Raw genomic sequence first — 14,624 nt, forward strand, 5'->3', positions numbered from 1 at the left:
CCCGATACTTACTGCTGTCAAAAATGGGGTCTGAGATGACGGGTTCGAGTGGCAGTGTGTACATTCCCTCGCTGTCGGGGAGGTAGGCCGTGAACTGCAGTCGCACAACACTCAGGTCCATATCTTTCGCTAATTGTTCCGAGTCTTGTCGAAACTGCTGAAGTTCCTGTGCTGTAAAGGATTGGTTTTCAAAAAATCAGTTGGTATTGATTATTAAAATATACAAATCAATCTATATAAAGCTTTCAGTATCACCTGGGGAGAGCCTGCTCTGCCTCCATCACAGGTACAGCATGGGTTAGATCCAGAGTTTCTCAGCTCAAAGACACAGTCTGCTCCTCCCTGCGTCCACAATACATTGAAATAGAGACTCACTGTCCTGTTTTCTAACTGAACCTTTCACAGGATCTCAAAACAAAAACTCTTAACAGCCACCCTCCCCCGAGGTCTTCCTTCCTCCTACAATCTACAGGCTTTTAAAACCCAGCCTTCTATCAGGAAATTCCCGAGCCCTATTCAGTGCCCAATGGGCCAGTGGTGCCCACGCTAAGGGGAGGGGGAGGCGAGAATAAATGATCAACTGTGGGGATTACTATCAATGCCAGCACGCGTGTTTGGAAGATGGAGCTAGGATCTGGCTTAGCAGTGATGCCCTACAGAGTTGAATAGCCCAACACCCAGCGTCAAGATTCACACAAAGAATGTGAGGACCATGGAAACCAGGGCTCGCCCTTTCACTGGAATTTCACAACAGCACAAGAGTTATTTCACAAGATGAATAAAGGGGAGGGAGGCCACTCAATCTATCTTCATTCATCCAGCCAGGAAATAAACATTTACACCTCTTCCCCAAAATTCTCATTTTAAAAAAATTGCATATTACAAGTGGATAAGGTGTCAGTTTGTCAGTGCTTGTGTCTGATTGCCATCTCTGAGAATTGTGTGCTTTATTTCTGAAAGTCTGGTCAACAAGTATGTCTTCAAAATGCTTGTTTTTGTGAGATCATAAATGGATGCGGCAGTTTGATAAATGGACAGAAGCTGTCAGGATCAGGAAGCTAAATACAGAGAAGGGAGACTATTAAGCCCATCTTCCTGCTCCTCCCGACTGTTCCAGACACATCCGGGACTGCTGACCTCAGTCCGGGATGTGTCTTCGGCCATAGAAACATAGAAAATAGTAGCAGGAGTAGGCCATTCGGCCCTTCGAGCCTGCTCCACCATTTAATATGATCATGGCTGATCCTCTATCTCATTACCATATTCCCGCTCTCTCCCCATACCCCTTGATGCCTTTTATGTCTAGAAATCTATCCAGCTCCTTCTTAAATATAATCAGTGACTTGGTCTCCACAGCCTTCTGTGGTAGAGAATTCCACAGGTTCACCACCCTCTGAGTGAAGAAATTTCTCCTCATCTCAGTCCTAAATGTCCTACCCCGTATCCTGAGACTGTGACGCCTCGTTCTGGACCCCCCCCCAGCCAGGGGAAACATCCTCCCTACATCCAGTCTGTCTAGCCCTGTCAGAATTTTATACGTTTCAATGAGATCCCCTCTCATTCTTCTAAACTCGAGTGAATATAGGCCTAGTCGACCCAATCTCCCCTCGTACGACAGTCCTGCCATCCCAGGATTCAGTCTGGTGAACCTTCGCTGCACTCCCTCTATGGCAAGTATTTCTTAGGTAAGGAGACCAAAACTGCACACAATACTCCAGGTGTGGTCTCACCAAGGCCCTGTATAACTGTAGTAAGACATCCTTGCTCCTGTACTCAAATCCTCTTGCAATGAAGGCCAACATACCATTTGCCTTCCTAACTGTTTGATGCACCTGCATGCTTGCTTTCAGTGACTGGTGTACAAGGACATCCAGGTCCCTTTGTACATCAACATTCCCCAATCTATCACCATTTAAATAATACTCTGCCTTTCTGTTTTTCCTTCCGAAGTGGATAACTTCACATTTATCCACATTATACTGCATCTGCCATGTATTTGCCCACTCACTCAACTTGTCTAAATCGCCTTGAAGCCTCTTTGCATCCTCCTCACAACTCACAATCCCACCTAGTTTTGTGTCAGCAGCAAACTTGGAAATATTACATTTGATTCCCTCATCCAAATCATTGATATATATTGTGAATAGCTGGGGCCCAAGCATTGATCCCTGCGGTACCCCACTAGTCACTGCCTGCCACCCCGAAAAAGACCCATTTATTCCTACTCTCTGTTTCCTGTCTGTTAACCAATTTTCAATCCATGCCAGTATATTACCCCCAATCCCATGTGCTTTAATTTTGCACATTAACCTCTTATGTGGGACTTTATCAAAGGCCTCCTGAAAATTCAAATAAACCACATCCACTGGTTCTCCCTTATCTATTCTACCAGTTACATCCTCAAAAAACTCCAGTAGGTTTGTCAAACATGATTTCGCTTTCATAAATCCATGCTGACTTTGTCTAATCCTGTTGATATTTTCTAAGTGTCCTGTTATCACATCCTTTATAATGGACTCTAGCATTTTCCCTCCTACTGATGTTAGACTAACTGGTCTGTAGTTCCCTGGTTTCTCTCTCCTTCCTTTTTTTAAATAGTGGGGTTATCCACCCTCCAACCTGCAGGAACTGTTCCATCATCTATAGACCAGCTTGTACCTTGTCCGACAATCCACTCAGGTACACCTCCCCCGACCAAGTCTCACCTAATTGGCCAATTCTCTCAACACCAGCTCTTCACCAAAGGCCAAACACCTCATGGGCTTCTCAAACTCGAGGCCTTCTCTTAATTACTAGCACATTACAGAAACTAGGCCAACATGCAAGATTAGATTGGAAGGTGGATGAAGGAACAGGGGTTGAAAGGATATGAGAGCAGGGTGGGTAAATGTGATTAGACTATTTGCTCGATTGGAGGGTAAACCCCATCATGAACTGGTTGAGCCGAATGGCTGTTCGCATGTTGTAAATTCGATGTGACTGATTTGGGACCAGTTCCTGTCTCAGCCTCAGGGTGTGTTGGCCCATCCTTCCAGTGATCAGATCCCCATAGTTGCCTGGATTCATTCGCTCTTCTCAATCATTCTCACGTGACTGACACCTTCCCTCACACCTCAATAAATTCAGGATTCAGCCTTCGAATGACTGCCACTCACAGTATAGTGACTGGGATTTTTCCAGTGCATTACTTCCTGCCCTCCATTCACCACGACATTTCTGCAGCTACCGATCTGCTCAATCACACCCTCACCTCCACCTTTGATGCCCTTGTCCCCATTAAAACCATTTCTCTCTCTCATCCTGGTCATTCTCCCTGGTACAGCCCTTATCTCTGCTCCCTTAAATCTTAGAGATGCAAACTTGAACATTTATGGCAGACCACTGGTTTAGCCATTCATCGCCAGATCTGGCTGGACCACGTAAAGCACTATCGGGTCCTGCTCTCCTCTGCCAAAACTGCTCACTATTCCAGGATCATCCTGGAAGGCTTCTCTTCTTCACTACAAACCGTCTTTTTAAACCCCTCTACCCTGCCTCCTCCACCCACACCTCCAACAACGAATGCGAGGAGCTCATGGATTACTTTGTCACTAAGATTGAGACCATCCGTTCAGCTGCCTCTGCCACTTCCCTCTCTTTCCCTAGCCCACCAAGCTCATCTTGACCTCCTGCTCCCTCGGCCCTATTCCCACCAGACTGCTGACTACACAACCTCCCTTCCTAGCCCCCATATTAGCTGATATTGTTAACAGTTCCCTCTCCTCAGGTACTGTCCCCTCCCCATCAAATCAGCCGTCATCACCTACCTCTTCAAAAAACCAACCCTTGACCCCTCTGCCCTTGCAAACTACCGCCCCATCTCCAACTTCCCTTTCCTCTCCAAAGTCCTTGAATGTTTTATCACCTCCCAAATTCATGCCCATCTTTCCTGCAACTCCATGTTTGAATTCCTCCAATCAGGTTTCTGCCCCTGCCACAATACTGAAACGGCCCTTATCAAAGTCACAAATGACATCCTCTGTGACTGTGGTAAACTCTCCCTCCTCATCCTTCTCGACCTGTCTGCAGCCTTTGACATGGTTAACCTCACCATCCTCATCCACCGCCTCTCCTCCGTCGTCCAGCTGGGTGGGACTGCCCTCGCCTGGTTCCATTCTTACCTATCCAGTCGTAGCCAGAGAATCACCTGCAATGGCTTCTCTTCCCACTCCCGCACCGTTACCTCTGGAGTCCCCCAAGGATCTATCCTTGGTCCCCTCCTATTTCACATCTACGTGCTGCCCCTCGGCGACATCATCTGAAAACACGATCTCAGATTCCACATGTCCACTGACGACACCCACCACCACCTCACCACCACCTCCCTCGACTCCTCCACTGTCTCTGATTTGTCCCACTGCTTGTCCGACATCAGCAAAAATTTCCTCCAACTAAATATTGGGAAGACTGAAGCCATTGTCTTTGGTCCCCGCCACAAACTCTGTTCCCTAGCCACCGATTCCATCCCTCTCCCTGGTCACTGTCTAACACTGAACCAGACTGTTTGCAACCTCGGTGTCCTATCTGACCCTGAGATGAGCTTCCGACCACATATCCGCTCCATCATCAAGACCGCCTACTTCCACCTCCGTAACATCGCCCATCTCCGCCCTTGCCTCAGCTCATCTGCTGCTGAAACCCTCACCTATGCCTTTGTTTTCTCTAGACTCGACACCTCCAATGCTCTCCAGGCCCTCCTCCCATCTTCCACCCTCCATAAAGTTGAGCTGATCCAAAACTCTCTCCGTGTTCCCGCAGTGACCGTCCTCACTGAACTCACCGGACAGCATGTCTTTGTTAATTAAGTTCTTTGTGTTCAAAGGATTTCTCTGGTATGCCTCATTAAATATCCTGTCCAGCAGGACCTCCGGAACATTCTTCTTTGTGACGTGTAGAATGCCCAAATTGGTAAACCTAGTGAACAAGGACACAGAGCATTAGTCCCCTGATTCGCACTCTGGATAACAGCGATGGAGAAATCAATCCTAGTGAACTACTCGAAGAGCAAGGAACTTCTCCCCAGTGTCCTGGCCAATGTTGGTCGAACAGGCTCGAGGGGCTGAATGGCCTACTCCTGTTCCTATGTTCCTAATATTGATCCCTCAGCCAACATCACTAAAAACAGATTAACTAGTCATTTATTTTATCGCTGTTTGTGGAATCTTGCTGTGAACAAATTGGCCACCACGTTTCCTACAGTGAGTACACTTCAAAAGTACTTCGTTGGTTGCAAAGCACTTTGGGACGTCTCGGGGTCATGAAAGGCGCTAAATAAATACAAGTCTTTCTTTCTGGATTTACTTTATCCTTGGTTGTACTCTTTTGAACCCTGGGAGGTCCTGTGATATGGGCTTTGACCTGGGTTTCACCAGTGAAATGTGCTGTGATGTGGGATGCAGAGACTGTGAACTCACTGTGCTGTCATGTCCTTTGGTCCCACTGGTACAATGCAGACTCCATCATCTGTACATTGTTTCCCCACCAGGCTGTGAGCGTGCTGTCTGGGAGGATCTTTGGCCGTCACCAGCTGCACCACAATCTTTGCATTACCAGCGTAATTAAAAATCTGTGGAAAAAATTAAACATTTAATTCAATTGAAACCCATCATTCGAAAAACACAGGAGGTTAAGTTGGATAAACCCGAAAACAGGCGCGATGAACCCGCACCCGGTCATTGAGATGCAGGCAGCACGTAACCTGATTGCTGCGTGCAGCCAGCCCTCCCACGCTCACCAGCAGGGGGCCCAAATATCGGGAGGGGCTAGCACCACTTAAAGGCAGCCTGCACCTCTTTAAAGGGAAGGTGCAGTGTGGCTGCAGGAAGTGGTGGAAGTCAAAGGTGAAGTGAATCTGTGCTGCGATACAGTGAAGCACACGGATGATGGGAGCTCTGGAATTTTTAATGAGCATCAACTTGGCTGCTCAAAGTTTGCAGGACTCTGATATTTTCAAAATATAAGATACGGGTCTGATCAGAGATCAGGCATCACACACGTAAAGCACAGATGCAAGTCCCGACCCTATGTTACAAACTGTTGAGTTCTTTCAAAACATTGAATAAAGGTTGCGCACTACTAAATCCCACACCCTCCAATCCACCAATCTGAGTTTGCACCGGGCCTGTAAGAGTGCGTGCGCCAAGGTTCTCTGATGATGCACTAGAGGCCTTGGTGCAAGAGGTGGACAGAAGGAGGGGCATCTTATATCCGCAGGGGGGCAAGCAGCCCTCCAGTTATATGCTCCTGAGGCAGTGGGAGGCAGCGGGGGATGAAGTCAATGCCAGGAGCATAGCACCACGAGCATGGATGCAGTGCAGGAAGAGGTTCAATGACACGAGTGGTCAAGGTGAGTGAGGTCAACTGTCAAGTGGCGTCTCCTACCAACTGCACCACTAGACGCACCCACTGCTCCACGCACTACACCCCTCATCACCCACATACCAACAAACCCTTTCCATCAGTACTCAACTCTTCCAATCAGAGGCTTCCTCTCACCCTCACACATTACCACTGTTACAAGCCGTACACCCACAACTCACAGCTATTCAACCATGACAGCTACATCACCCAAACATCTTGCAGGACACTCGGTGACACACTTCCCGCTTTCTTGCGGGAGAAGGTGGCGCATAACAGGAGGCAGCGAGTGGCAGTGGCTCCATGGAACATGAACCTACTGTCCTCTCTCAGGATGACAGCATTCCTGCCCCACCCTTAACTTGTCAGTTAGCCAGACCACTCCCTGTAGAGTACGGAAACTTCATTATAGCAACAGAAGAACAGTAGTAGGTCATTTAGCTCCACGAGCCTGTTCCGCCATTCAATCAGATCATGCTTGGGCTGTGACCTAACTCCATATACCCGCCTTACCCCATATATCATGTCATAGAATCATAGAATGGTTACGGCACAGAAGGAGGCCATTTGGCCCTTCGTGCCTGCGCTGGCTCTCTGAAAGAGAATTCCAGCTGATCCCATTCCCCTGCTCTTTCCCTGTAATCCTGCAAATTTTTCTCCTTCAGGTATTTATCCAATTCCTTTTTGAAAGCCATGATTAAATCTGCTTCCACCACCCTTTCAGACAGTGCATTCCAGATCATAACTACTAGCTGCATATGAAAGTTTTTCTTCATGTCACCTTTGGTTCTTTTGCCAATCACCTTAAATCTGTGTCCTCTGGTTCTCGACCCTTCCGCCAATGGGAACAGTTTCTCTTTGTTTACTCTATCTAAACCCTTCATGATTTTGAACACCTCTATTAAATCTCCTCTCAACCCTCTCTGCTCTAAGGAGAACAACCCCAGCTTCTCCAGTCTATCCACGTATCTTAAGTCCCTCATCTCTGGAACCATTCTAGTAAATCTTTTCTGCACCCTCTCTAAGGCCTTCACATCCTTCCTAAAATGCGGTGCCCAGAATTGGACACAATACTCCAGTTGTGGTCGAACCAGTGTATTATAAAGGTTCATCATAACAGCCTTGCTTTTGCACTCTATGCCTCTATTTATAAAGCCCAGGATCCCGTAAGCTTTCTTAATCAGTTTCTCAATCTGTCCTGCCATCTTCAATGACCTGTGTACATATACCCCCAGGTCTCTCTGTTCCTGCACCCCCTTAGTATCTCTTAATACCTTTGGTTAACAAAAACCTGTAAATCTCAGATTTAAAATTAACAATTGAGCTAGCATCAACTGCCGTTTGAGGAAGAGAGTTCCAAACTTCGACCACCCTTTGTGTGTAGGAGTGTTTCCTAACTTATCTCCTGGCTCTAATTTTTAGACTATGTCCCCTAGTCCTAGTATTCAAGTATAAGAGACCTCCAAAAATAGGTACAAATGCATCAGCAGCCAGAAGCCATAATCCAGCAACAAACTTGTAACTCCTGCAAGATCCCTTTAAATTGCACTGTTGTTGGGGGGGGCGGGGGGTCCTCCATGCTGTCTAAGACCTGTTCAGCAGTGTGAGGTTAAGACAGTGCGTTGGCTGGAACGTGGAGTTCCAAAATACAGTGGTCCCTTTAAATCAGCGTTGCACACTGATCCAACGCATAATCTCCCTTCTTTACACGCTGCCGGCGTTCGTCAAGCGCGCATGCGCAAACTCCATTACCAATATGGCGTCCAGCGCATGTCATGCCGGAAGTCTGCGCACACATCTTGGACGTCATTTTTGGTCCTTAGGAATCCGCGTAGCGTCTACACAACGGGCGCTATGCCGCCCAGTTTAACCCCCACACGGTTTAAAGCGGGAATGTCCAAATTATTGTCGACCCCGAGCTCCAGTCCTAGCTCCGGTTTATCCGGCCTACAAAACCGATGACTCATTTTCTATTTGTTCTTATTTTTTGTACATTGTAATCTGAATATTGAGAGCCCACACGGGTACACCACGCCAGGCCGCTACATTACACAAAGCAACACCTTTGCCCTCTCTCCACACACTTCTCGCACACTCACTGACCTTTACGCTCGGATATGTCTTGCGATTCTTCTCACTGGAGGCTCCAGGCAGACCCCCGTGGGAGGGCCCTTCACACCCGTAGCGGAATCGGAATCCTCTCTACAACAAACACACATCATATTGTTCAATCAGCTCGCTGAGCCTGCAGCAACGTTACATTTCTAGCCCCTCATACACATCATCCTCACATCTAAGGCACAAAATCAATGAAGATTGCTGGTTTCGTACATTCAATGGTTGAGAGAGGCCTCCAGCTCACTCAGTGACTCAGAGTTGAAGCAGCTGACAGACCAGGAGAACCCCAGGTCCAATCCTCAGACAGCTACAATAGGGCTCAGTGCCCTTGGACAAGGGAAAGCTAAGAAAGGGCACGGGGCCTCGGTCCGCGGCCCGAGACAGGGCACGGGGCCTCGGTCCGCGGCCCGAGACAGGGCACGGGGCCTCGGTCCGCGGCCCGAGACAGGGCACGGGGCCTCGGTCCGCGGCCCGAGACAGGGCACGGGGCCTCGGTCCGCGGCCCGAGACAGGGCACGGGGCCTCGGTCCGCGGCCCGAGACAGGGCACGGGGCCTCGGTCCGCGGCCCGAGACAGGGCACGGGGCCTCGGTCCGCGGCCCGAGACAGGGCACGGGGCCTCGGTCCGCGGCCCGAGACAGGGCACGGGGCCTCGGTCCGCGGCCTGTGTAGCTCAGTAGGGACAGGGACAGCTTGATAATTACACAACCAAAATGGGCGAAACAGATTGGTGAAGGGCGATGACTTCAGATCTTAACACGAATTGATTTTTAAATGGGGCTCCTGATGGTCACCAAGACAACAGCAGATGTCCGGTCGCATTGCCTGAGGGTAGCCTGGGGCCTGTTGTACTGTTGTGATGTTTAACTGCTAACCAGACTGCCAGTCAGGTACTGTCTGATGGAATCTAGGTAACTGTAACTGCCTGTAAATTGCTGAGGTTAATTAAAGTAATGAAAGTTTGCGCTCATTAAGGTGAGGGATATCAGTGCGGGGGATGGAACAGCACCATTTCTGGCACCTAGCGTCAGCACCAAGTACTCCCGGGTCATATGTAGCTCAGTGCCAAACCTTCTCGACTTTAACTCAACAGCCTCAGAGTCCTGGACTGCATTAGTGTGGCCTGCCTGTTCTCACACTCACTGTCCCATGAGCTCCCAGTCAGGACTCATTTTTAGGGCCAGGTGGGCAGTTTTTTGCTGTAATATCCAGAAACTGAAACTGGTTTTGTACAATAACTTCCTGCACCAAATCAAAGTTGAAAATACCCAACTGGAAGAGAGCCAATGTCAGTGATTTGAGAAGGGATCGAGCTCAGGTGGACTGGAAACAAAGATTGGCCAAGAAAAAAAGAAATGAACAATGGTAGGTCTTCAAGGCAGAGATAGTTCGGGCACAAACCAAGCATATTCCTATCAGGAGGAAAGATGGAGCACCCAAAGCTAGAGCTCCCTGAATGACAAAGGAAATAGAGGTTAAAATAAGACAAAAAAAGGAGATTTATGACAAAAAGACAGGTACAGAATACAGTTGAAAACCAGGCAGAATACAGAGAGTACAGGGAGAAATTGAAAAAAAGATATAAAGGGCAAAGAGAGAATGTGGGAAAAGATTAGCGGGTAACATAAAAGGGAACTGAAAAATCTTTTATAAACATATAAAAAGTAAAAGGATAGTTAAAGGAGGGGGGGGGGGGGCGATTAGGGACAAAAGAGGAGATCTTCTTGTGGAGGCAGAGGGCATGACTGAGGTACTGAATGAGAACTTTGCATCTGTCTTCACAAAAGAAGAGGATGAAGTTAATGTCACAGTAGAGGAGGAGGGAGTTGAGATATTGGATGGGATAAAAATAGATCGAGAGGAGGTGCTAAATAGGTTGGCATCACTCAAAGTTAACAAGTCACCCGGTCCAGATGGGACGTATCCTAGGTTGTTGAGGGAAGCAAAGGTGGAGATAGCAGAAGCTCTGACCACAATCTTTCAATCCTCCTTGGATATGAGAATGGTGCCGGAGGACTGGAGGATTGAAAATGTTACATCCCTGTTCAAAAAAGGAGAGAGGGATAAACCTGATAACTACTGGCCAATCAGACTAACATCAACGGTGGGAAAACCACGAGGGACCAGTGTCAAGGACAAAATTAATTCTCACTTGGAGGAGCATGGGTTAATAAGGGACAGCCAGCCAGGATTTGCTAAAGGTAAATCCTCAGACTAACCAAATTGAGCTCTTTGATGAAGTAACAGAGAGGGTTGATGAAGGTAGTGCAGCGGATGTTGTATATATGGACTTTCACAAGGCATTTGATAAAGTTCCACATAACAGGCTTACTCAGAAAATAGAAGCTCATGGGATTAAAGGGACGGTGATAACTGGGTATGTAATTGGCTGAGGGACAGGAGGCAGAGAGTAGTGGTGAATGGATGTTTTTTCTGACTGGAGAGAAGTATTCAGTGGGGTCACCCAGGGGTCGGCATTAGGACTGTTGCTTTTCCTGTTATATATAAATGACCTGGACTTGGGCACAGGGAGTATAATTTGCAATATAGTAAATAGTGAGGAGGATAGTAGCAGACTTCAGGAGGACATAGACAGACTGGTGAAATGGGCAGACACATGGCAGGTGCAATTTAATGTGGATAAATGTGAAGTGATGCACTTTGGGAGGAACAACATGGAGAGACAGTATAATCTAAATGGTAATATTTTGAGGGGGGTGTGCGAGCGGAGGGACCTGGGGGGGCACATTCACAAATCTTTGAAGGTCGCAGGGCAAGTTGATAAGGCGGTTAAGAAAGTGGATGGGATACTTGGCTTGTAAATAGGGGCATTGAATACAAAAACAAGGAAGTTATGCTAAACCTTTACCAATCACTGGTTAGGCCTCAGCCGGAGTATTGTGTACAATTCTGGGCACCGCACTTTAGAATCATAGAATCATAGAAGTTACAACATGGAAACAGGCCCTTCGGCCCAACATGTCCATGTCGCCCAGTTTATACCACTAAGCTAGTCCCAATTGCCTGCACTTGGCCCATATCCCTCGATACCCATCTTACCCATGTAACTGTCCAAATGCTTTTTAAAAGACAAAATTGTACCCGCCTCTACTACTGCCTCTGGCAGCTCGTTCCAGACACTCACCACCCTTTGAGTGAAAAAATTGCCCCTCTGGATCCTTTTGTATCTCTCCCCTCTCACCTTAAATCTGTGCCCCCTCGTAATAGACTCCCCTACCTTTGGGAAAAGATTTTGACTATCGACCTTATCTATGCCCCTCATTATTTTATAGACTTCTATTTCCTGAAGATACAGAGGTGGTTTGCCAGGATGATACCAGGGATGAGGGACTTCAGTTATGTGTAAAGACTGGAGAAGCTTGAATTGTTCTCCTTAGGGCAGAGAAGGTTAAGGAGAGATTTGATAGAGGTGTTCAAGATCATGAGGGGTTTTGATAGAGTAAATGGGGAGAACCTGTTTCCACTGGCAAGAGTGTTGGTAACCAAAGGTCATAGATTTAAAATAAATGGCAAATGAACATGAGGGGAAATTTTTTCACAAAGGATTGTTAAGATCTGGAACGCACTACCTGAAAGGGCGGTAGAAGCAGATTCCAAAGGAACTTTCAAAAGGCAATTGGACACGTACTTGAAGATGGACAAATCTGCAGGAAAAAGTGGGGGGTGGGACTAAATTGGACAGCTCTTTAAAAGAGCCGGCACAAGCAGGACGGGCAGAATGGCCTCCTTCTCTGCTGCAAGATTCTATGATTCTAATTCAAATAAATGTTTTATTCCTTGTCCGTGTCTCAGGGCTCCCGCTTCGTGCTGGAACTGATTCCGATCCCCAGCTGTGTCAGGGCCCAGTGCAGTCCGCGCGGGTTTTACCTGTTTTGGTTGCTCTACGATGATCAGAAATGGACCAATGCCTGTAACAGGAAGACAAGAGCTGGTCAGTGTTAGACCGGGAGAACGTTCCTTCATACTGCTGTCCCGTCTCCCCCTTTCTCCCTTGCACCCCCCCTCCCCCCATCTGGGACACAGGGCCCGGTTCGATGGTCAGTGTGGGAAGCACGACATGACACTGCGCGACATCACAGGGACTTAACTCCTGGACCTGAGATAAATAAGAAGCAAAAAGTAATCCAAGTGGGACGTCACCAAGGAAGAGGTAAGTGATTGGCTGGTGAGTATTTTCCTGCTGAATTTGTCTAAGGTTAGAGTTTGTGGATTCTCTGGTCTCTGTTGTGTAGTGGGGGACTGCTGTTCAGCAAGGGCCCTTGAGTATACCTTTTTAATTGAAGTGAAATTGGTGGGATTCATTTAATTTGAATTAATTAGTTAAAGGGTAAGTCATGTCAGGACAGCCCAGCCCCATGTTATGCTCTTCCTGCTCTATGTGGGAAATCAGGGACCCTTCCGGTGTCCCGGACGACCATGTGTGCGGGAAATGCATCCAGCTGCAGCTACTGACAAACCGCATTGCGGCACTGGAGCTGCGGATGGATTCATTAAGGAGCATTCGCGATGCTGAGAACGTCGTGGATAGCACGTTTAGTGAGATGGTCACACCGCAGGTAAAGGTTGTACAGGCAGGAAGTAATTGGGTGACCACCAGGCAGAGTAAGAAGAGCAGGCAGGCAGTGCAGGGGTCCCCTGTGGCCGTCCCCCTCTCAAACAAATATACCGCTTTGGATATTGTTGAGGGGGATGACTTATCAGGGGAAGGCAGCAGCAGCCAACTTCCTGGCACCAGGGGTAGCTCTGCTGCACAGGCTGGGAGGAAAAAGAGTGGAAGAGCTATAGTGGTAGGGGATTCTATCGTAAGGGGAACAGACAGGCGTTTCTGTGGCCGTAAACGTGACTCCAGGATGGTTTGTTGCCTCCCTGGTGCCAGGGTCATGGATGTCACTGAGCGGCTTCAGGGCATTCTCAAGGGGGAGGGTGAGCAGGCAGAGGTCGTGGTCCACATTGGGACCAACGACATAGGTAGGAAGGGAGATGAGGTCCTGCATCAAGAATTTAGGGAGCTAGGTAGCAGATTAAAGAGCAGGACCTCAAAGGTTGTAATCTCTGGATTACTCCCAGTGCCACGGGCTAGTGAGTATAGAAATAGAAGGATAGAACAGATGAATGCGTGGCTAAAGAGTTGGTGCAGGAGGGAGGGTTTCAGTTTCCTGGATCACTGGGCCTGCTTCTGGGGAAGGTGGGACTTGTACAAGTCGGACGGGTTGCATCTGAACCAGAGCGGGACAAATATCCTTGCGGGGAGGTTTGCTAGCACTGTTGGGGGGGGTTTAAACTAACTTGGCAGGGGGGTGGGATACAGAGTGGAGCTACAATAGGGGGTGATGTGCAGCCAAATATTGAGAAAAAAACAAGTCAGCTTGGAAGACAGGGCAAATATGTGAGGGCAAGGCTGGATGGCATCTATTTTAATGCAAGGAGTCTTGCGAATAAGGTGGATGAACTGAAGGTGTTGATAAACACATGGGAGTATGATATTGTTGCTGTCACAGAGACATGGTTGAGGGAAGGGCAAGACTGGCAGCTCAATATTCCGGGGTACAGAATCTTCAGGCGAGACAGAGGGGGAGGTATAAGAGGAGGGGGGGGTCGCAATATTAATTAAAGAATCAATTACTGCCATAAGGAGGGATGATATATTAGCAGGTTCCTCAAATGAGGCCATATGGGTGGAGCTTAAAAACAAAAAGGGGGCAAGCACTTTGATGGGAGTGTACTATAGGCCCCCAAACAGTCAGGGGGAGATCGAGGAACAGATATGTAGGCAAATCTCAGAAAATTGTGCAAATAATAGGGTAATAATAGTGGGGGATTTCAACTTCCCCAATATTAACTGGGATACTCAGAGTGTAAAAGGCTTAGAGGGTACAAAATTCTTAACGTGCATCCAGGAGAGCTTTTTGAGCCAGCATGTAGAAAGTCCTACAAGAGAGGGGGCGGTACTGGACCTAATTCTAGGGAATGTGGCCGGCCAAGTGGAAGAAGTGCTCGTAGGTGAGCACTTTGGTGACAGTGACCATAATTCGGTGAGATTTAAGGTGGTCATGGAAAAGGACAGGGAGGGGCCGGAAATAAAGGTTCTAA

General features: G+C 47.9%; 1 protein-coding gene across 2 annotated transcripts in view; it reads right to left on the reverse strand.

Annotated features, from left to right (window-relative positions):
* Window positions 1–14,624, reverse strand: part of LOC137304205 (nuclear factor NF-kappa-B p100 subunit-like) — a 118,379-nt gene that overhangs the window by 52,604 nt on the left and 51,151 nt on the right. For both annotated transcript variants that reach the window (XM_067972766.1, XM_067972767.1), the window contains 5 exons: window positions 12,402–12,442; window positions 8,500–8,598; window positions 5,454–5,605; window positions 4,820–4,953; window positions 13–171 (listed from right to left, as the gene is read on the reverse strand). In XM_067972766.1, the coding sequence (XP_067828867.1) occupies window positions 13–171; window positions 4,820–4,953; window positions 5,454–5,605; window positions 8,500–8,598; window positions 12,402–12,442 (585 nt within the window). The remainder of the gene's footprint in view (window positions 1–12; window positions 172–4,819; window positions 4,954–5,453; window positions 5,606–8,499; window positions 8,599–12,401; window positions 12,443–14,624) is intronic.

The sequence above is a fragment of the Heptranchias perlo genome, chromosome 36 (genome assembly GCF_035084215.1).
Source record: "Heptranchias perlo isolate sHepPer1 chromosome 36, sHepPer1.hap1, whole genome shotgun sequence".
NCBI classification, from domain to species: Eukaryota; Metazoa; Chordata; class Chondrichthyes; order Hexanchiformes; family Hexanchidae; genus Heptranchias; species Heptranchias perlo.